We start from the raw sequence: 24636 nt of genomic DNA on the forward strand, positions 1-24636 counted from the left end.
AATATTTACTTCACGAATGAAGACAACACGTCTTTATTCCGATGATGTAGCATTTTCAGAGCATTATGTGTGGATTGCCTTATTCCCATTACCCGTTCTTCTCAATCAGTATCTGAATTCCGCACTTGAGAGCACGGAACACAATGCTTCTTTCCTAACTCCCAGCCCCTCCTCACTCTAGACAAGCAAGTTATCAAAGCACAGTGCAGGGACCCCTGGCGGGGTTTTGAGATCCTTTCAAGGGGTTCGTGCTGTCAGAACTATTTTCATAATAATGCCAAGATGCTATATGCCATTTTCACTTGTTTTCACTCAAGCACACACTGGAGTTTTCCAGAGTCTACATGACACGTGATGATGTCATCGCTCTGATGTCTAATGTGACATGTGCTTGTGTACTCTTTTGTTTTAAAAGTTTGTTTTAATATGCTAAATATCAGTAACTGTGACTCACATAAACACAGGTCTTTGAGGTCCTCTCTGAACCTCACGTATGATGATTATACACGGTTTTTAGGCAACATGATTTCAATGTTCCAAAAAGTAACTCACAAGTGGACCTTTAGATAAACCATTCATAAACACTGGATCTCCTGTTTATGTATGGAATAGGTTTTCAAATTAGACCTTCCCTATGATCAATTTCAGCGGAGGCCCCTAAAACCAGTTAAGTTCCAAGCAGCTCAGGATCCTAAATGGAGGTGCAAGACCACCTATGCAGCACATGCTACATTGTTCAACTGATCACCCACATCCAGCTTATATAGAACAAATCCTTGCGTCAAGAAGAAGGTAGTAATAACTTTGTAGTAAATGTGTTATGTATTTCTCCCATGCGGGAGGGGAAATGGGAGTCTTCCCATTTGTCTCAAATCAATGAAGGGAGCTTTGAAAGAACCACTTGAAGAACTTGTCATATTTCCCTTGGAGTGTGGGGCTAGGGAATGGTCTAAAAATAATCCAGAGCCATACGCTGGCAGCATTCTGAGAAGGGAATAAATAAAGGGCTCCCCTTCGACCAACGGTATATAAAGGATGCACGATTTCCAGGGACTAGGAGGGGAGCTGATGGCAAGATCTCTTGAAAAGGAAGAGGGCTTCTGGCTGTGAGTACAACAAACATCCATTACTGAAACTGAGCAGGTTCCAGGTAAAGGCAGCGGAAGGTCTGGGAGGAGACGGACGCACAGGGTCCAAGGAACTCTCGAAAGTCCCCCACAGGTGAGTCAGCTTTTGTCATCTACCACGTACCAGTGCCCTATTAACTGTGCCAATCAAGAAAGACTTCCCTTCACTTCCCTCTTCTCTCTGCCTTTCTTTGACCACCAGAAAATGCAGCTAGAAAGTAAGGGAGGAGCTGTTTCAAGGGAGAAAAGCGGCCAACTATTCCCTATTCCCCACTGCAAGATTCCCAGTCCATGGAAATTTGGATGAAGCTGGTCAAAATGTACAGATTTCTTATTAGAAGATAAATCAGTATTGGGGATATACAATATGATGACTATAGCTAACACTGCTGTATGATCTATTTGAAAGTTTCTAAGAGAGTAAGTAGATTCTAAAAGTTTTCATCACAAGAGGAAAAGTTTTTTGGTTTATTTTATTTTTTTTTTTTAGTGTCTGTATGACATGATGGATGTTAAATAAACTTACTGTGGTAATCATTTTGCAATATACGTACGTCAAGTCATTATGCTGTACACCCTAAACTTATACAGTGCTGTATGTCAATTTTATCTCAGTAAAACTGAGAGGAAAAACATCGTTTTTTCCTGGAGAAAACAGCCAGGCTCAGATGGCTTCACTGGTGAATTCTACCAAACACTTAAGGAAGAAGTAAACTCTTCCAGAAAATAGAGAATGCATTCCTCCTCATTTTATGACTCAATCATTTTATGAGGCCAGCATACACTTTATACCAAAACCAGGCAAGGACATCATTAGAATAGATAACGTCAAACAACATTCAGAACATGTCCACTACAATCGCTAAAATGGAAAATTCTCATACACTGCTGATAAGAGTGCAAAATGGTAAAGCCACTTTGGAAAATATTTTGACAGTTTCTTATATAAATTAAGAACATACTCATATGACCCAGCAATTCCACTTCTAGGTATTAAACCAAGAGAACTGAAAACATTTCTGCGTAAAGACCTGTATGTGAATGTCCATAACAGCTTTATTTCGTAACAGTCAAAAACTGGGAACAATTCAAATATTCATCAACCTTAAACGGATAACTAGTTGAGGTGCATCATACAATGGCGTACTACTCAGCAACGAAAAGAATGTACTGATATATGCAACAACTTGGATGAATGTCCAAAGCATTATGCTAGAGGAAAAAAACCCAACCCCAAAATACATACTCCATGATTTCATTTATCTGACATTCTAGAAAAGGCACAACTATAGGGACAGAAATCAGATCAGTGGCTGGCAAAGACTGGGAGAGGGAAGAGACTGCAAAGGACTGAGAGAAAGCTTTTTGTTAGCGTGGAAATGTTCTATAATCTTGATCACAGTGTTGTTACAAGACAATATAAATTTGTGAAAACTCATTAACTGAACACTGAAACACAGTGAAATTTGTTACATCTATATTATACCTCGATAACCATGAAATGAAACCCTGAATGAAAATAGCTAAGTATGTATTTTTAAGAAAAGATTTCCAGCCCAATAAAGAACAGCAGTTGTAAATTGGATGACAGCTTTGGGTTTTGAAATTACACTGGACAAGGCGTTTCAATAATTGGAAAAAGAGACTACTTATTTATTACCTGGGTAAGTTACCAGATCTATACAAGATTCCATCCAGGAATGGAAGGGTGAAGTCTATGGAGCAAATTCAAAGGGACAGAAGGAAAGAAGAAAAAAAGGCATCTTCCTAGAGAACATATGAAAGGCATGTTTGTCGTATGTTCAGGCAGAAATGCTGGAGACATGCTAACTCTTGCTAAATTTACCACAGCTTTCTCGTCCTAGCTTTCAATATGACCCCAACCTCTCTTTCCAGCACTGCCTCTCTTGAAACGCTTACTTACATCTTTCTGTCAGCTCTGCTACCCCATCCCCAACCTACCCCATTCTTCTGCATACCTGTATTTGCGCTATTTCCTTTCTCTAGAATGTTCTTCCTCTTATTTCTGCCATTTGAAATCCTTTGTGACTTTCAAGGTTAACTTCAAAATACCTTTCATAAAGCTCGTAAAGAAGAAACAGCTGGGATGCCAAGTCCTAAAATCCTTTATGAGCTGCCAGTGGCCTATGACAACACCTCTGCTTATTTCTAAGGGTTATTTTCATGGGATTTACTCCAAAAAAGTGATAGGTTCCCGACTGCCAACTAAGGATTAGTAACAAATCTTCAGCTCTCTCCTGCTCTAGCACACAGAGCTGGGTCATTCGTAAGTCACCCACTGTCCTTACCCCTTTATTACAATGCCAAGAGTAAGAGGTGCCTCCTTTTCCAGGAAGCCCTATAATGAATGCTGCTTCAGAGCCCTGGACACTCCCATAACGACCACATCAGCCGTATCAGAATTCATGGAAGAAAGCACCACAAAGAGGAAATTTAAACTCTTTAATCCTCCCATGAAATGAATGAATGCTCCAGTCATTATTGTAATATCTTAAATAAGCATATTTGAGGATTTCCTTTTCTTCATCCTATACTCGTTCTCATATAATTTTTCTGTCTTTGGAGAAAGGGATCTTATTTATTGATTCATGTTCTGGTGTTGGCTGTGAGAATGGGAATAGTCAGCTCTTCCCTAGAGATCAGAGAGTGATACCAGCAAAGCCTTTTCCTCACCCACTACCTGAAACATAGAATTATTTTACCTCTTATAAACCTACATTATTCTGCCTATAGAACTGTTATGGCTATATGCCTACATGGGAGACCATAAAACATAAATTCTACAGAGGCAGGGTCTGTCTTTTCTTACTAATATTTGTGTCCTCTATAGCTACTAGCACATAGGAGGTATTCACTAAACATTTGATGTTAAATTAAAATATTGCTATATGGCAATCCCTCTTAAATATAAGATAAACTACGACTTTCTTGAACTATATTCAAAAAGTTCATTTATTGATGTTCCAGGGACCCTTCTCTATAAAATAATTTCCCTTTAAGACTCTCTTAATATATGGAAACTAAAAAGGTTACAGTGGGATTCAACGTAGTAAGTTGCTTACCACCTCATTATATATAATACTGGAAAGTCTGTTATCCATTGTCAAAGTTCTTATGAAAGTGCATGGGCCAATTTCATTCTACAACTCTTTTGCCAAGTTCAAAACCACAATATCTTCGCAGCTTTTATTTTTCTTCCAAACACCATAAGTTATTACACTATATGATGCATTGCATACTTGCCAAAGCAATTCAGCCAGATTTTTTGGTTACATAAGCATGAAAGCATCCAATACTAATAAACTCCTATTTTTCTTTCCACTTTTTTTTTTTTATAAATTCAAAGAACTAAAGCATGTTTCTATGCCCTTGGGTTAAAAAAAGCAGCAGTCACTGACATTTGAAAAGTATTCTGCCAAAAGCCAAAACTGTGAGAATGTTTCTCAGCTGACAAATTTCTTCCTAATTGACCTGGAATTACACAAGTTTTGTAATAGTTTTTCTTGGTAATACATATAAAATGTATTGCTTATGGATCCAACACACTGACTATTGCTTTGTCTTTTGTTTGTTTGTTTTTCAAAATACAGTGTGTCGGAGTTAGTAACTTGGTTTTTGCTTTACTGCCCAGCTATAAGATTAATCCTATGTGTGTGAATTTTAAAAACTGAAATGCATAACATACACATATTTGAACAATAATTTGGGAATTTTACTTGACCATCTAAAGAAAGATGATGAAAAAAAATAAAATAAAAAATAAAGAAAGATGATGATAGTTTTCTGTCACCAAATGTAGCTTAACAAGCAGTGGTCCAAAGCTTGCCTAAAGATGCTGCATAAGTTTCTCTAAGGTTTGTACACTGTCAATTTATCTATACATTTTTAGAAGAAAATGCTTCTCTTTCTTAATACTTGCGCCATTAGTCTGAAAAGTAGGCTTACCACAAGATAATAAGCAAGTACTGTTGAACTAGTAATGGCAGGAAAGTTAGCAACAGTAGCAGCTGTCTACTGAGGAACAGCTAGAAGATGGTGTTAAGGAAAGAGAAGCCATTCAGAGGATGGATCTAAGGTGCATCAAGAGTTATTTTTCATTTCCCAAAAGCTCAATCAAAGATGTTTGTACTGTAAAGAGAAATTTATTCCTATTTGTGAATCAATATGGCAGCTGAAATATGTAAAGTGATCCAATTCACATTTTTCAATGAAACGATGGAAACATTCTCTAAGATTCTTTAGAACTGTATTAACAGACAGATGTTCTTTCCTGTGCTTTAGTAAGTAGCAGCCATCAACAATGTGACCATTTTGAAATATGACAGTTTGAGTGACTACTTTGCAGAAGGTCTAAAGCTAAAGGCAGGGTCAATACACCACCGTAATAACTAGTGAACAATGAAGAATTTGGCCAACTTGCTCCTTGGTCTATACAAACAAACCATCAGGTGGACTGGTTTTGTTTTCTACTTGCCCATTACCAGAATAAGTTGGGGAGTCAATATGCATGATACAATCAAAGTTCAAAGTAGTCATTGTCATTGCAGTACAATAAAATCTGAGCTTTGAGGTCTGGGCTGAACATGTCCACCATATCTCAGATAATCACAGTGAGACTGACCAAAATTTCGGGTTGGAATCCTTCCAGAAAAAGTTACATTGCTAGTAACAACGTAATCTCCTTAGTTAACCAGTTGTTTTTCTGTCTTATAGGTCCACCAACGGTTATGTTAGGCATCTTGTATTGCCTCACTTCACTCTAAAGTTCACTAAAACTTCACAGTTTCTTGTGAGATAACTGGAGACAGTATCAGGTGAAAATGGAGGGGCGTTAGAAGCCAGAAACCATTTTTATTTGCAAGGAAGTTGATTGATTGATTAATAATTGCCTGTGCCTATACACACATGTATCAATGTGCTAGGTTCTGAATATACATGGAAAATAAAGAAGATATCATTCCTGCCTTCTTTTAACTGATATTCTAGCAGAAGAGACCGACTTTAACAAGTACAAGCAAAAATGAGAAGGGAATATCATGAGAGAACAGTAGGGAGAGACTTCAAATTGGATGGTCACGGATGACTTCTCCAAAAAAGTAACCAGGAAAAATGAGGAGGAGCCAGCCATAAAAAGAGAACATTTCAGGGCTTCCCTGTTGGCGCAGTGGTTGAGAGTCCCCCTGCTGATGCAGGGGACACGGGTTCGTGCCCCAACCCGGGAAGATCCCACATGCCACGGAGCGGCTGGGCCCGTGAGCCATGGCCGCTGAGCCTGCGTGTCCGGAGCCTGTGCTCCGCAACGGGAGAGGCCGCAACAGTGAGAAGCCCGCGTACCGCAAGAAAAAAAAAAAAAAAAAAAAAAAAAAAAAGAGAGCGAGAACATTTCAGGCTGACGAAAGGCTCAGAGGTGAAAACAAGCTTGGCCTGTGGGAGAAACAGCAAGGTGACCTCAGTGGTGGGAGATCACAAAGCAAAGGGTTTGATAGAATAGTAAGAGCTGAAGAGGTTAACAGCCAAATCACGCCAGACCTTGATGGCCAGAGAGAAGACTTTGTCTTTTATCCAAGTAAAACTGGAAGTCAAGGAGAGCATGGGATCGACAAGATACAATTTATAATTTTTTAAGAAATTACTCTGGCTGTTGAGTGGTATGTAGTGAAGGCAGGGAGACAGTCAAAGCTGGAAGATGTGTGTGTGTGTGTATGTGTGTACGTATGTGTATACGTGCGTTTGTGTATGTGTGCACGTATACGTGGATGTGACCTATATCTTCTGCAGTCAGGGTGTTAAAACACTTTCCAAGTCCTTAAAGAAAATACTTTTGTGTTTGAACATTTAAAAATGGCAAATAATCATGTCAAAAAGTACTTAGAAGAGAGGAGAGCAGGCAAAAGAATTTTAGGGCTTAGTTTCCAGAAACTTCTCCTTTTTCAAAATAACCCTATAATTTTCTTATAAGCAGGGTAGGCTGACTTTAATGCATTATTTGTATTTATGTGTCATATACTCATATATCCAATTCAAGGTACTGAGGCAGGAGACAGATGGGCTCCAGGCTGAACAGTTTCTCCCCTGTGGACAGAAACTCCATAAAAGCAGGATGATGGAGGAGGCTGGGGCCCTGCCCAGATAAAAGACCACATATTCCTCATTTTCAAAGTCAAGGAGACCTCCCTGACTACACATGCACAGAAAGGCTCCCTGGAGGTCAAAGGAGAGGAGGTGCCACCCCATAGTAAGTGATGTCAACTACCCATAGGCCTCTTCACTGGAATCCATCTTGGCTAAGAGATGCACAGGCACACAGGGGAGGACGCTGAGATATACCAAATACGGACCCAGAACCCAGCAAAGCAAGATGATTGGTCAAAGGCAACCCAGAATAAATGCCCTATAAAAGTGATTCAAACTGCCACGAGGGCGTGACTCTCTCTCTCTGAGCCCGCCCATGGGTCTATCCACACGTACTGCACTCTTTTTCCTCCTAATAAACACTTTACTTGTTTCACTACTTTCCGTCTCTATGTGGAAATTCATTTCTACACAGCTTACAGGCCAGGGCCTTGTTCACTGGCCACTGGTCCCTGGTGATCTGGTAGCTAGGATTCAACGCTCTCACTGCCGCTGCCGGACCTCAATCTCTGGTCGGGTCGAAACCCTGCTTCAAGCCGCTGTAGGCCGAGGTCACCTGAGATCAGTACAATTATTCATTTCCTCTCAGTGTGCTTTCCATAAAGAAACACACATTGCATGCAGGTGAATATATTTCTTGGGGCAGCCATACACCTTTCTCACCTTTCTAAGGCTAATCAGGTTGCCTTACTATTTCTTCTCATTACATGTTGTCAGGTAACCCATATGAATAACATGTGTGGTCATATTTTTTGAGAGGCAATTGTTCAAAGTACAGTTTTTATTCGTGTTGTGGTGTCCACTGAGGGACTTTCCACAACTCCACATTCTTAGACTGCTAGAAGTCTGCAGTTTAGAAGTCATCAATAGTATTGTTTAAAGCTTTAGGTTAAGAAGAAGAGTTACTGAAACATAAAGTTTTATGATATGTATAAGTGTTTGTGTATGTGTACATGTGTATGCATATGATATACATCTCATTGTGGAGACTTAGAGTAGAAGCTGGAAGGTGTGCGTGTGTGCATGAATGGAAAGATAGACAGTCACTGAAATGTCAAGACCTAAAGAAAAGAAATGCCTTTTTTCTTTTACATATTCATTCATTTTCTTCGCGACCTGGAAGAACACGATATTGTTTTCAAAGTCCACCTGCAGATCTACAAAAGCCAAGTTTTGAAACTGTGGAATGAGAAGCTAGAAATAGAACTCCCTGTGTCTTTTTGGTCCATTTCATGGTATCTTGAGGGTAACTTATGTCACATTTCATGACACGTGATGTTCAAAGATGAATGACAGGGAGTCTATTCTGGTGTCAGATCCTGTTTTGGTCATCTCCAGGATCCCTTAGATTTGGGAAAAGCAGGAAGTGAATCTCGCAGCATAAAATCTTCCCATTTAATTAGAAGGGTGCATGGAATAGCCTTAAGGAAAAGGAAACATTTTCCAACTTCAAATCCCTCTCTGGACACATCTCTTTAGGAGGAAGCTCGAGTGACATGATCTAAGTATCATTTTTCCTGCAAAGGACAGCAATATAGTTTTCCCAGTGGAAAACTAGTCCAGTCAATTCAAAGACAGGACTTTAGGATATATTACCCATGACTGTGCTTTTAAAAGTCTAAGTATGTGCTTTTAAACTCTAAATACAAAATTGTGTCGATGGTTCCATTTTCAGATTAATATAAATCAAGCAGGTGCTTTGAGGCAGAGCTTAAATAAATAAATAAACAAACAAGCAAACAAATAAATAAATAAATTTGGGGGAAAAAAGAATCTCAGGCTTAGAGGGCAGGCAGCTTCCATTCAAATCCTGGCCTAGCCACTTATTTGCTGTATGACTGGGCAAGTCGTTAAATCTCTGTGTCTCAGTACCTTCAACCTTTAAATAAGGATAAAAATAGCACCGAACTCCTAGAGTTCATAGAGGTAATCAAACTATCTCATGCATAGCACTTAACACAACTCCTTATTTATTATATTCACCCGATAATAGTAAACATTAGTATAACAAGAACTAACGTAACAAATTATTATGACCAAAGAATTAAGTTATTTAACTCTGTACTGTCAGGGCCTAAAGGGTTGATGTGACTTCCAAGTATGTTAGGTTATTCTTAAGGAGAATGTAATCCCTGCTGTGATGGGGCAGTTGCAAATTATGTGAACAGCTAGAACTTTTTGCTTCTTCCCTGTAGCCCATCTCAGTATCCCACAGCAAACCAAGGGGCACCTACAAACCACAGCTGAAAAGCAGTTTAATTGTCTATGGAAGCATCTTGAAAAAAGTGTCCAAGGGACATTTGATCATGATGCAGAGAATTATTTTTTTTTAATTCTCTTTTCCCATCACTCCTATAGTTGTCTCACCAGAAAGACAGCTGCCTTCCCATTCCTCAGTTTGACCCCAACTCTTTCTTAACCCAGACCAAGATGTCTCCTATCTTCTCTCCCTGCACCGAGGCAGCTATTCTAACTATTCTGGTTTTCTATTTAGTAACCATCTGTCCTTTCCAGTCCAAATCAGATCACACTGTAATGAACTATTTTGAATTCCTATCCTCCCTCCCTCTCTCTCACCTGTTACTCAACATCTACCCCCCAAAATTTAAGACACATAGAAATAAGACCCAGTAACCTGGATACCAAACTCAACCCCCATCTCAGCAGCAAGAGTAAACTGTGAGACTATGACAATCATACTTGTTTTCTAAAGCTATTTTCTACCACTATTTTCTTCTTGGCTCAGTTTCTCCTAAGGTAGACCTTAAAATATAAAAAAAATAAAAGAAATGTGATCATATTGTTATTGTGCTCTCACATGGGATTCAAATAAAGCATCATGGAAAGGTCACTAAATTCTTCCTATCTTCAAAAAAGGGAAATGATAAGCAGTCCTGAAGAGCTCACCCAGCTTCCTTTCCAAAGGGCTCTGCTAACACGGTTGCCTACACCCTTCCTGTTGCTCCAGGTGCTTAAGCTGAAAATATTTAAACACTTGGCAATCCTGAAGATACTCTCTGAGGTGCCTATAAAAAGACTGGTCTTGGCTTCTGCCAATCCATCAGCAGGTACTTCAATTTTATTTTATCTTGAGAGGAAGTTCATCAAGTTGCAGGCCTCGCCCACAGCACCTCAACTTCTCTTTTTTTATATGTGTAAATTTTTGTTTCTACTTCTGTCTCTCAGGAACAGGTTTTTAGCGGTCCAGGCGTTTCCCACGATTTTACCTGAATGTGGGCAACCTCAGCAGCAGAGGATCGCAGAAATATCCTCCACCTATTTTTCTCAGAAGATGTGAGAACCGTTGACTGGAGTTAGGAGCGGGAAGTGGTTGGTGCATACAGCTGCGAAAGGAGCAGTGGAAAGTTCTTTATTGATTTAAAAATAATAACAGCTCATATTTATCTTGTGACCATGGCAACGTAAGGAATGAAGTCTCTCTGCTTTCCTTTACCTCAAGCAGGAAGTGAGAGAGATGTTGGGTTCTGGGAAGCCAATGGTTTGGGGTTATTTTTCTTCCTGCCTATTGCCTACATTACTTAGAGATTTAATACTGGCTTCTGTCTTTATCATTAAATGTTTTCCTTCAAATTAAGCAATTCTAGTGAGATGATTTCTTTTATACATACATCGATGTTTTATTAAAATGAAGCTTTTATCAGTATCCGTCATGAGGAGCATAGCTGTAAACCCAGAGGTGATAGTAAATCCTCAAGGTTAAGGGGAACTTAGAAACTGCAAAAACAAGTTTAACTTCTTTACTCAGAGGTGAAGAATGGAACAGCTCTCGCATCAGAAACTACTGAAGTTGAGGGCAAAATTACAAGTATCGATTAAGCAGGATGCGTTATTCCTTGGACATATTTAGGCTTTCTTTAATTTTATGGAGCAATTTGAAAGGAGTGAACTAGTAAGAGATTTTATAAGTGTTGGTGTGATGAGAACTGACAGCTGACAAGTAGGGAGAGAGTTCAATTTCAGTCAAGCTGAATTTTAGGAGCCTCTAAATGAGATAACCAGGAAGAATTTGAAAGTGTACCTTAAACTCAGATGGCTATCGGAGCTAACAGCACACGTGTGGCAGTCGTGAAAGTAAATCTGGTGGCCAGAACTGCACATAAGGAGCTCAGGCGGAGTGAGAAGAGATGATGACTGAGAGCACACACACTGCGGGAAGAGTACTATTTAGAGGACAGAGTGAATGAGGAGCTGGGGAAGGAGCCTGCAACTCCAGAGCTGGAACAGAAGGGGAAACTGGCTCTCTGTGCTTCTGGTCCAGAGCACAGGCTTTACCTGTTTTTTTCCCCAACTGCTAAATCAGTAAGTCCAGATCTTACATCTATCTGATGTTCAGTGACACTCCCTGAGTTTTATAAAAAGTAACATTCCCAATTAAATATCACTTGATTAACATAACTTATAGATTTTTATTTAAAAGGACATTTTACTACAAAACACGGAGAGGTACGTATCATAGGGATGTTCAGAGGATCACCACGTGATCCTCTTTACTAGCCATTGCTAAAGAGTCACTAATGATCCTGCTTCCTGACTCAGGGACACAGCTGAAAAATCAGACCTCAACCTGATCTGCTGCTGGTGAAGTGACCTGTGACTCTGGAACTTCCACCCCAATCATTCCAACAGGAGGTTTACTGAAGTTGACTTTTACCACTTTAAGGAACTGGAAGGTTGCCGTTAAAACCAGCACCTAGCCATTTATTCACTGGTAATTCAAAGCAAAACAATCAACTGCATAGCAGGATGCAATAAAATCAGGAAGTGATAGGATTTTAAGTAACAAGCAACTTCTAAGATGGGCTGGTGCATTTTTGGAATAGATGAATGACAGAGCAGCCTTGAGAGATAAGCAGTTCTTGCAAAAAGAAATACAAGTATTGAAATGTATGGCCAATAGCCCATTGAACATACACAGGGTTAGGAAAATGTCCTTGGTTTGGTAATATTTCTTATAGCCCTTATTAGGATACTAGACAGTGTGAAAATACCATCCTAGGAGTTGGCAGTGGCAAATTCCAAATTAGCATGTGTCAGTGTGCCTGCCTATGTAAGACATCAGATAATATATGAAAGAAAAGTAATTCATGGAGAAAGTGAACAATAGTTTCAGAGGCTGCAAAGTGAGAAAAGATCTGATGAGCATTCACTTTATTTAGGAATTATGATGTCACTGGTGACCCGAGCAAGGATAGATTCTATAAAGTGCTAAGGGCAAACCTTGGTTACAGGAAGGTGAAGAGTAGACAGAAACTTCCTTTTCCAACAATACTGGCAGAGTAAATATCCTGAAAATGATCCTGCTGCTTATCCTAGCTCCTAATTTTGTATCCTAGTAGATACAAAATTAAAAACATATTTTAACGCATGACTGAGTCGGAAAGAGTAAGAGAAACTACCAGAATCATCAGAGGCCAAAAGTTCTGGGGAGAATCAACTCAAAGAGTTATAAGCACCAAAATCATCTATTAATTCCAGAAACCTAGAGCTTTGGTTTTGACCTTGACAAACTCAGGTCTGCTTTGGCAGGAGAGCTGGAATTCAGTTCTGGGAACTGTAAAGAATTGCATCTTCAGTGAAAGTGTGAATTAGAAAAAATTTCAAAATAAATAAAATAGACATTGGATGAAGAAACAAACAAAATACCCTTGGGATTTCATGAGCCCATGCTAGTCTTCATACAGGCTAGGGTCTCACATCTCACTGCCTGCATAGTCTGAAAAGGACTCAAGCAACCCCAGTCTTAAAGCTTCCCTAAGTGCCTGTCAAAAGCAAATGATAGCTTTCTCTAGATGAATCCACCATCAAATCAAGCCTCAAAGAATCTCCACATGTAAAGTCCTCACGTCACCTCAGAATTTAAGTACAAAATAAACAAGGAAATGAGTAGGAGTAAACATCAGCAGAAACAGTAAACACAAAATCAAACTCAAGAAAGAGTTCTGATGTTGCAACTGTCACATTCACAATATGAGATTAGTATGTAATCATTTAAAGCAAAACAAAAAAATCAAATGTATGAATAAGGAAGAAGTGATTATAAACGTAAGCAGTTGGAATAAAAAATCAAAAATAAGTTGGACATACAGAAATAAAAATTGAGAATAAAAACAATAGGTGCCTCCTTAGTCTATTAGACATGACTGAAGAGTGACTCAACTAGAAATATAGCCATAAAGCCATTAGCCCCAAGAGAGCACAGAGAGACATAGATGGAATATAAAATCAATCGAGAGACATAAAGGATACAGTGATAGATGTAACACAAGTCAAATGAGAATTCCAGAAAGAAATAGCAGAAAAATAGGAGAGACATTATTTTGGAAGGCAAAATCTTAGGGAAATCTCAGAATTCCAGATGATTTGAATCCTCAGATTCGGGAAGCAAAACAATCTCAATTTTAACCGAGCTGTAGAACACAAATGCCAAAGAACTTTTAAAAACCCAGAGAGAAAAACATTATATCCAAACAAAAAATTAGAAAGACAACCTAATTCTAAATGACAACAACGGAAGCACAAAAACTGTGAGGTAATATCAAATTTATGAAAAAATTATTCATAGCTACAGACTTAGAAGTGTGGTGTGGTAGTAAAATGAAACTTTGAGATACAACTAAATCAAATTTCCTACAAGCAGCTCCTCCCTACAGAAACTTCTAAAATATATTCTTCAAGAAAAAGGAAAATGATTTCAGAAAAACTACCGAGTTCAAGAAGAAAAGGTAAGCGAATGAAGTGGTAAATATAAGTGAATCTAAACAAATATTAACTCTATAAAACAATAACAATGAAGTCTAATTTGAGAATGTATTAGTTTTCTGTTGCTGTGTAATGACATACCACAAATTTAGTGGCTTAAAACAACACACATGTGTTGGTCCCTAAGTTTCCAAGGATCATGAGTTGGGACCCAGCTTAATGGGTATCACAGGTCTGCAGTCAAGGCAGATATCAAGCTGTGATCTCAGTTGGAGGGGCCACTGAGGAACAATCTACTTCCAAGCTCATTCACATTTTTAGCAGAGTAATTTCCCTGAGGCTCTATTACTGAGGGTCTAGACCTTTAACTGGCTGCCAGCTAGGGGCCACCCTTAGTTCCTAGAGGCCATCCCATTCCATACACCCCCTCACAATAGGGCAACTAATTTCTTCAACCCAGTAAAGAGAATCTCTCCCCAGTGCATATAACATAACGCAATAACTGAAATGACATCCCCATCACCTTTGCCATATAATGTAATCTTATCAAGGGAGTGACATCCCATTATTTTTACAATATTCTATCGGTTAGAAGCAAGGCATAAGTTCTGCCAACACTCAAAGGGAGAGAATTATGCAAAGGCATGACTCATCGGGGGTCACCTTAGGGTGTGTACTGCACAAAGAAGTTGGGACAAAAAAACAAGATAAAGCTAAAACAGTAAGTCAGAAAGAGCATGATTCGAGTTAAAGCATGCTAAAGTCCTTTTATAAAGTTCAAAAAGATACAGATTAATTTTAAACTGTATTAAGCATGAATACAAAGAACAAAATAAGATGATAGAAATTAACCAAAATATATCAGGAATCTAAAATATAAGCACACAAACATCTTTTTAAATGAAATGGTGAACAAAATTTAATGTGGCTATATAAATGTCAGATAAAATAGTCCTTAAGGTATAAAGCAGTATTTCGGTTAGAGGTTCACACTACCTAATAATAAAAATATCCCATGCACCAAATTTCACAATTCAAAATGTATATAGTAAAAATTAGCAGGAGAGAGTCACAGATCATAGTTAGTTGGTGATTTTGAGACATATTGCTTGACAATGGATAGATCAAATTGACCCCTCCCCCCAAAAATAATCAGTAAGATACCAAAGACTTTGAGAATATAAATAACACGCTTGAACTAATTGCATTATGTAAAGTATGAAACAATTAGAGACAACACATAATTTTCAAGCACACTTGATGCGTATTGCCTATATAAATATACAGAAACCATGTAATAAACTATAAAACTAGTTTTAACAAATATGAAATATTTGATACGATATGGGTCACATTCTCTAGCCACAGTAAAATTAAGTTTGAAGATCATGAAATGACTCTTGTTTAGAAATTTGAAAATACTTATAAATAACAAAGCAATCAAAATGGATATTAGAAAATTTTAGAACAGTCATGAAAAATTATAGCATATGGGTAAAATAGTTCATAGAGAAAAATGTGTAGTCTTATGTAATATGTTAGTAAGGCTGATAATTAACTAATTAAGCACCTAATTAAATTTAGAAAAACAGTGACAAAATAAACCCAAATATTAGAAGAAAATTAACAAAAATAATAAAAATTAATAAAGTAGAAAATAATTAAGAAGATCAATAAAAACAAGTCTGTTTTTTTAAAAACAAAATCCAGATGTCTCTGATAAAATTGATCAAGAAAAAAGAGGAAAGATACAAACAATATTAGCAAAGTTAAAGGAAACATACCTACAGAAGAAACAGAGCAGAATGTTATAGACAATTTTAGATTATGACAACTTCAGATTATGACAACTTTGATGAAATGGCTGCATTTCTAGAAAATTATTTCTCAAAATAATTGATTTATGAAAGAACTAGAAAACCTGCGTGATCCTATAACCATTGAAGAAAATAAACTGTCATCTTCTCACCAAAAAAACTCAAGTCCACAGTTTGACAACAAATTCCACTAGATATTTAAGGAGCAAACAATTCCAACATCACATAAATTCTTCCAGAAAGCAAAAAACAATGACACACTCCTCCTTGACTTGTTTTATAAGGTCAGCATTATAATTTTGATTCCAAAAGCCAATAATGAAAGTTTCAAAGGAAAAATTATAGGTCTCAATTATGAACACAGATGCAAAAGTCCTATATAGAATATTAGCGAACTAAATCCAGCAATATATTGAAAACACACAGACACACACACATATTACTAAGTTGGCTTTATCCAAGAAATAAAAAGCTAGATAACATTTTAAAAACTATTAATATAAATTAACTGAAAAATGCTAAAAACGCATAAAATCATTTCAGTTTTTACAGATAAAAGAGACACAACATTCATTCATATTAGAAACTCTTAGTAAACTTGGAATTGAAGGAAACTTTCCTAATTGGCAAAAGAGTATAATAATTTCACAGGAAACATCATAGTCATTGGTAAATAGAAAAATCATTCTCTTTAAAGAGAGAAACAAAAGAAAGATACCTACTATTACCACACATATTAACATTGAACTGAGGATCCCAGAAAGCACAAGAAAATAAGAAAATGAAAAATATGTAAGGATAGAAAAAGTACAGAAGAAATCTCATTTACTGAAGACAGTCAAACCCAAAAGAAAGCTACAAAGTATTCAAATAAAAGAGCTTAGCTCGGTGACCACATAAGATCAATAAACAAAAGTTAAAAACAAAATATAAATTTTAAAAATTATAAAAACATATATAATTAGGAATCAATTTAACAAAAGATCAATCTTTTCACGGAGAAATTCATACTTTTTAAAATGCATTTTAAAAAACCTAAATTGAGAGATATAAATAACAAGATTAATATTTTAAATATATCAGTTTTTCCTAAATTGATATAGAGTCAATGAAATTTCTTCCAAAATCTAAACTGTATATCCCTTGAAATTTAAAAGACTGATTTGAAGATTTAAGGAGAAGGATTAGAGTCAAGAAGAAAAAAATGAAGTATAGATACTAGCTGTCACAGGTGTCTTAGCTTCTTTGGTCCAGAAATAGACAAACCAGTGGAAGTGAAGAAAGAGGCCTGAATTAGACCAAAACTTTTAAGGAAACTTGATAGATGACAGATTCAGCACAGATATGTATGAGTACAAGATGAACTATGCAATAGATGGTGCTCTGGAAATCGGTACCTGTATTTTTAAAAACTGAAAATGGATTCCTACTTCACATCTTACACAAAAATCAGTTCTAAATGGATTTAAAGATAAAGCATAAAAGTCAAAACTTTAACAATTTTACATAGCAAAATAGGAAACTATCTTTACGGTTGTAGAGGAGGAAAAAGGAATTCTTTAACAACAACAAGTAAAGAAAGTAATTGGTGAATTTGACTCCATTAACACTGAGCACATTACGACGTTTATCAAAAGATACCACAAGGGCTTCCCTGGTGGCGCAGTGGTTGGGGGTCCGCCTGCCAATGCGGGGGACGCGGGTTCGTGCCCTGGTCTGGGAGGATCCCGCATGCCGCGGAGCGGCTGGACCCGTGAGCCATGGCCGCTGGGCCTGCGCGCCCCGAGCCTGTGCTCCGCGACGGGAGGGGCCACAGCAGTGAGAGGCCCGCGTACCACAAAAAAAAAAAAAAAAGACACCACAAAACTCAAGGAGGAAAAATATGCCACAACTGGAAAGATATATTTGCAATCAGTATCACTGGGAAACAATTAGTATCCAAAACTCGTAGACAAGTCTTACCCAACAAATTTTAAACAGAAAAAAAGGGCATAAACATAAAGAGAAAACACAAGTGGCCAATAAAAATATGAAAAGATAACCTCATTACTAATTAGGAAAATGAAAATTAAAGACACAATAAAAGCTGGTTTTGCATACAAGGAGCTTAGAAGACATCACTCCATCCTAACAACAAGTAAGGCTGAACTTGACTGAAAAATTAACAATTCTTGGGTCCGTAAAAGAAAGGAGGACAGAGGGGAAACCGCGGCCCCCAAGACTGGAGAGACAGAGTAGGGAAGAACGCTTGTTGTCACTTACCCGAGCAGAGACTCACTAGCAGAATCACCGGTGGGAACCACTGCCAAGGTAGGAAGGCCTGAGCCACAATTGTGGAACTGATGAGGGCTCAGTGTGCACAGCTTTGAGCGTTAAAAAATCCCTGGGAGCCCAGTCAGAAAGGGCCCCCACCAAACTGTGAGACTCACTTCCACGAGCTCAGCCAGATTCCACAGTAAATATGGGAGAAAAATCCCGACATGCTTCTGGCAGGGGGAGGAAAGCCACTTTAAAATAAACCAGAGCACCTTTGTGTTTCTTAACAAGGCCTGACCTCAGGGGAAACTAATTAACCAGAGCCTAACCTGCTGGGGTATAATCAGGACCTAATTGACCTGGGGGGAAGGGAAATCTCAACTGCAGTCAGCTGTACCTTCCACGAGGGAGTAGCAAAATATCAACTCCTGCCTGCTCTAGTCATCCTGTCCCACCTAAAGGGGTAGAAAAAACCAGAAACACTAGTGAAGTTCACAGTCCAGAGATATAGGCTCCTGAAAGACTGAGACCTAATTACTCAACAAAAGAAAGTAAACAACCACTTAAAATGGGCCAAAGACCTTAACAGACTCTTCACCAAAGAAGGTATACAGATGGAAAATAAGCATATGAGAAGATGCTCCACATTATCTGCCATCAGGGAAATGCAAATTAAAACAAGATACCTCTACACACCTATTAGACTGGCCAAAATCTGGAACACTGACAACACCAAACGCCCGGCAAGGATATGCAAAAACAGAACCTCTCGTTCATTGCCGGTGGGAATGTAAAACAGTACAGCCTCTTTGGAAGACAGTTTGCTTGTTTCTTACAAAACTAAACATACTCCTACGATACGATTCAGGAATCTCACTCCTTGGTATTAACCCAAAGGTGTCAAATCCTTATCTCCACACAAAAATCTGCACGCACATGCTTATAGCAGCTTTATTCATAATTGCCAAAACTTGGGAGAAACCAAGATGTCCTTCAGTAGGTGAATGGATGAACTGTGGTACGTCCAGACAATGGAATATTATTCAGTGCTACAAAGAAATGAGCTATCAAGCCATGAAAAAAAAGAGCAGGAAATTTAAATTAATAATTTAATTTATTGATTAAAATTAGTATTACTAACTGAAAGAGGCCAATCTGAAAAGGCTACATATTGTATGATTCCAAACATATAATATTCTGGAAGAGGCAAAACTATGGAGACAGTAAAAAGAGAGGGGATTGCCAGCTACTGGGAGAGGGGAGGAATGAACAGATGCGGCACATCGGAGTTTCAGGGCACTGTAATGAAACCATAATGATGGATACCTGTCCTTACACATTTATCCAAACCCACAGAGTGAACCGTAAACTACAGGCTTTCTGTGGTTATGATGTGTCCGTGTAGATCCATCAGTTACAGCACATGCACCACTCTGGTGTAAAGTTGATGATGGATGGGGGCGGGGGGCTGTGATGATGCATGTGTGTGGGCAGGGAGTACATGGGAAACCTCTGTACCTTCCCCTCGATTTTGCTTGAGCCTGAAACTTCTCTTAAAAAAGCAGTCTTAATACACAAAAAAGTTCAAGACATAGTGAAGTGTAATTTTACACATCTCAGACTTGCAAATTTTTTCCTCTTACACTATGTGTCGTTGAGAATATGAACCAGTGAGGACATTTAAACATTAACCGTGGTGATGCCAACTGGAACCATAATTTTGAAAAACCATTTGACATTCTTAATACGGAGATGTTTATTCTGTTGGAACAATGAATTCCACTTCTACCTTGACCTCGAGAAATTCTCACACATGGCATAAGAAAACATGTACAAGAATGTTGGCAGCACAGTTGTTTGTATAGGTTAAATCATACTAAACCCTGATAATCACATATTTTTAATCTACAAAAGCTGCAGTTTCATGAGGCTCAAGGTAATAACAGCAACAACTGAAAACAATTTCTATTCATAGTAAATTCTCATGATGTAACGAATTACTAACCACAGTCACCTGGTTTGTCAATATAGCTGTAAATGGAACAGAGCTAATATGGAGCAAAAACAGCAAGAAAACAAGATACAGAAGAATACCAACAATATGATAAAATTTACATAAAACTAAAACAGGTAAGACCCTACCATGTATTGTTTAGGTAGGTATAAATGAAGAAACAAATGAAAAATAAGCAAAAATTCATGACTGCCTTTATAGGGGAGGGGCATGGATTGGAAGGGAAAACAAACTAATTTTAAAGGCACTGGTAATGTTATATTTCCTAAGCTGAGCTGTGGAGACATTTAAATTATTATATCTTATATATGCATATTATTTTATACATATGTAATATTTTATAATAAATGATTGATAAAGCATGGGTGGAATGTGAGGAAATGGAAGCTGAGCGTGTATGTTCCTTTTTTGTGGGGGGGGCACTTAGGTGTGAAAGGAAGAGAAAGGAGAAAAGTAGCTGGAGTAGGAAACAGAATCAGAAAAGGGTCTTGTTTTTTTTCTCAGAGAAACTTGAATGTTAATGTGCTGAAAAGGAAAGGCTAACTACGGAATTGATGAATCAGGTGACTGAGGCTACAGGTGGAAATGCGAACCACGTGAAGGTGGAGAGAATCGCTTTCATCAGAGGTGGGTGTCTCTCTTCCCACCAAAACTGAAGGGACAGTTTATGATACATACAGATCTTGACCGAAAGGAAGGTCAAAAAGGCAAAGAGGTTTGATGGTCACTGTTTTCTCCGTGAATTCGGATTTCAGTCATCTGTTGAAACTAACAGGTAAAACAGCAAGCCAGGGCATTAAGGAGACTGGCAGAAGTTTAAAGTGATTTCTGTGAGTCTGGGAAAGAGAACAAGGGTCTGCAGCAAGCTGGAGACCATGACTATATCATCACATCCATTTGTTCCTTCTCTCCAGTTGTGTCAAGATTCTCAGGTGTAAGAGTAAAGGAGAGGTCTGGAATGAGCTAAGCTTTATATTTTCCTTGGAAGGTGCCGCAACGGGCACACCTGGGCTCAAGTGATACATTAATGAGCCTCTGGGGTTTAGGCAGATGCAAGTCAGAAACAGAAGAGAGGGTGGAAGGATGGAGAGAAAAGGAGAGTAAAAGTGTTGGTGTTCTTGATGTGGCCAAATAAAGGAGAGTGCTGAAAATAAGGGATTGAGAGAAATGTGAGGAAAAGGAAGGTACTGCCAAGAGTTTAAAAATCCAGAACAGGAAAATGGAAGGATGCTGATGAAGTCCAGGTGGGGTCTGTTGTATGTGGTGCGGGTCCCTGGCATTGAAGAGATCAGGGAACTGTTAAGAAAGTTGGTTGGATGGGGTCGTCTGCCCTGACATTGAAATTGGCCACGAAAAATGGCAAGAAAAAAAAATGTGATCAGAGTCTAAAGCCCTTGATGAAAGTGGAGGAGTGACAAGGGTGTTGGTGAACAAGAGCTAGATGGAAGGTAGGAGATGGCAACCAGATGGCAAGAGCCCCAAAGTAAGAGAGGTTTTCGTCTGAGGAATGGGAATGAATGGTTTGAATCTGAGGAATGAGAATGGATGAGTTGTGTTGGGAAGCTAGGAGGCTTCGATAATCACCTTTTGTATGGGGTACACACAGTGTGGGAGAATAACCAGGTTTCCCTTGAGGATCAAGAGAATGCTAGGTCCCAGCTCTATAATGTTTTCAAATGCAGTAGCGCCAGGCTCCTGCCTTCACTCTTATTTTCGATCTTTAAATTTTGTTCCTAGTTATCCTTCCAACTCAGATTTATCTTTGCACTTACTTCACTTCATAGCACCTGATCACTATGCATTGTAATGCTTACATGCCTGTATTAGTCACTGGACTGCACTCTGCTTAAGGGCAGAAAAACATGTAATATTTACCTTTAGGTCCACAACACTTAGCATAGTGCCCAGTATATAAAAGGTACTCAATAAATGGTTACTGAATACATGAATGGAAGGAATAGAGTAATATTTATAAGTGGAAAGGACTGTGAGAGCCATGGAATGACAGGTGTGTGTTCGTATTTGTGAATGAGTTTGCGTGTGTGTGTTTCTTGCATGAACTGTTAGAGATGAAATAAAGATGCCCCAGAGGGCAGTTACAACAGTTTAATTACCTAAGAGGGTTTTGGATGAGAAATACCATGTTAGTCTAAAACGCAGGAAAAAAGTCAGTAGAAAAACAATAAACCATCGTGGACATGATAAAACCATCACAATTGCTTTGTGAACAACAATGAAGAGAAAATGCTAATATAGTTCTCACTGGTATATTCTGAAATTAATAATGATCTAAATACCTCCTATGAAGTTTTTTATTAAAAACACTTCCATAATCTAAGTACTGTAGATGATGGATTCAACAAAGAAAGCTTTGCTTTATAATGTTGGAAATTAGAGTCCTATGAAATCAAGTTTATCTTTAGAAGTAGGTTTTAAGAAAACTGAAAGGATTGATAATAGTAAATATGGAACAGATGTTGCCTGAAGCAGGGTCCTGGATAAAATTTTATTTCGATATGAAGTTAATGAAAAAGGGTGGGGTCACTGGTATGATTTTTGCAAAATGTTTACATTTGCTTTCCAACCTGTCGTGTGTAACTTCCTTTTAGTTTCATAAATAGCTGAACATTTTTACTGAGTATTAAGTATGCTTTTAACTTAGATGTGATAGGTTATATATTTTACAAAAATACTAGATGAGATTCTGGAAGTGCAAATCTTGCTTTTTATTCAATGGAAGGATTTCCCATTAAACAATTTCTTCTAGTCCTTACAATTAAGTCTGCCTAGAAGATATGCCTAAAGAGATAATAAAAAATAATCTAATAATGTATATGATATGTAAGTTTGTAAACTCTAAGTTACTCCATGATGTTGTAATATTGGGGTGCTAGTATCCTGGAAAGATATAAAGATACATAAATAGTAAACAGAATATACTGTTCTCTAATACTTAGGAGATTTGTGGAATTTGAGAAATACACGAAAACTTAAATTTTGTCTCAATATGAAAACATAAAGGGAGTTTAAGGAAGATTAACAATTGATTGATGGCAGAACTGGGACAAAGGTCAGATCTTCTGCACTCCGGGCCTGTATTTTCCCCCCTTCTCTTTTTCCTTATATTCAGAAACTGTATTCATTATACTAATACTTGATATCTATACTAAAATTACCTTGGCTTTTACACGCAAACAAAATGATTTTTAAAAATTAAACTTTAAATTTTATTATAGAAGTATGAACTTTTAATAGAACTAACAAGAATAAAGAAAATAAAGTTTCAGGTGTAGAAGTAATTGTTTCATTAGAGTAATAGATCCAGAACTGGAAATCATATTAGCTTAGACTTAAAACTAAGCAGAGAATTGAGATTCATAATGGTTCCCCAATATAATACTTAACTGATCTTCCCCCTCCCAAAAACAAGCACAAATTTCTCATAATAAAGAGGTTCCTATGTGCAATGATATTCCAATATTATACCTTGTATAAAGGACTAAATATTAAAATGTTGTGTCCAAAGTTATACAGAAGCAGAATTGACTTACTAAAGGGCCTCTTTGGGTTGAAAAGGGCTGGAGATTTAAATAGAGGCATGGCTAATGTGGACCTATCCTTCTGACTTCCCCTAATGGCCACATAAACTTGGAAATTTCTTTATCTCCTTTCTCCCCAAATAAAACATTTCAAAGTAGTGTTGAAAGCAGAATTTAGAATTTCAAACCTGCAAAAATGTTATGGTTTGGTGTATTTAATCTTGGTAAAGTGTTAAAAATATCTAAGTAGGTATTTGGTTTTATTTGGGACTAACAGCAGACTTCAAACCAGAAAAACGCATCAAGAAGTTTAACAGCTGCTTCAAATAAATTTTGGCTTAAAAAAATTTTTAAACAATATTTAAAAAACAGCATATGATAAAACATTATATATATATATATAATTTTCTACCACTGAAATTTTGGAAAGCTTAAGAAATTATCCAACTTTGATCTTCAAATATTAAGTATTTTTTATCTATGTATTCCTCATCTTCCTCCAAAAGGGAAGATAAAATTTAGTCAGCTCTTTCAGCTGAAAGAAACTTCCAGCCTAATCTTTGCTCTTCAAATCCCCCCTCTTGGTGCAGGAACAATTAATAACCTGTTCTGAGCAAAGCTATATGGCTCTCTTCTCTCCTCCTGACTTTAAACTAATTCCTAAGAATTTGGCTTCAGGAAAATTATCTCCAGGCTCTTATTCAATGAGTCACTAAGTCATTTATTATGTACTTGGTGCCCTAATTGCAGAGCCAAGTGTATTTTATACTATAAAGTACATAAAATAAAGGCCATGTTCTTGATGTCAGAACAAGACATTTTTTATACAGTTTTATATCAGTTGGTTCATCAAACCGCCTGTAAATAAAATACTGGGCAAAAATTCAGAGCAAACTTCTCCGGGATGTCGAGTTCCCTGAGATGAAAACCCATACCTTACTCATTGCTTTGTGCCAGCTACAGAGAGCCAGACACACAATTGTGCTTGATGAACAGTGAATGTGGAAGGA

The 24636-nt window shown here is 37.7% G+C and overlaps 1 protein-coding gene across 2 annotated transcripts in view; it reads left to right on the forward strand.

The window, feature by feature from the left end:
• The window catches only part of AHR (aryl hydrocarbon receptor), a 104429-nt gene extending 93554 nt beyond the window's left edge, over positions 1–10875 (forward strand). For both annotated transcript variants that reach the window (XR_009542005.1, XM_060157118.1), the window contains one exon: positions 10467–10875. Coding sequence is in view for 1 of the 2 variants with exons in the window: in XM_060157118.1 (XP_060013101.1) it covers positions 10467–10511 (45 nt within the window). In the remaining variant the exon portion in view is untranslated. The remainder of the gene's footprint in view (positions 1–10466) is intronic.
• The last annotated feature ends 13761 nt before the right edge of the window (positions 10876–24636 follow it).

Source organism: Lagenorhynchus albirostris, chromosome 8, assembly GCF_949774975.1.
Source record: "Lagenorhynchus albirostris chromosome 8, mLagAlb1.1, whole genome shotgun sequence".
Classification (NCBI taxonomy): Eukaryota; Metazoa; Chordata; class Mammalia; order Artiodactyla; family Delphinidae; genus Lagenorhynchus; species Lagenorhynchus albirostris.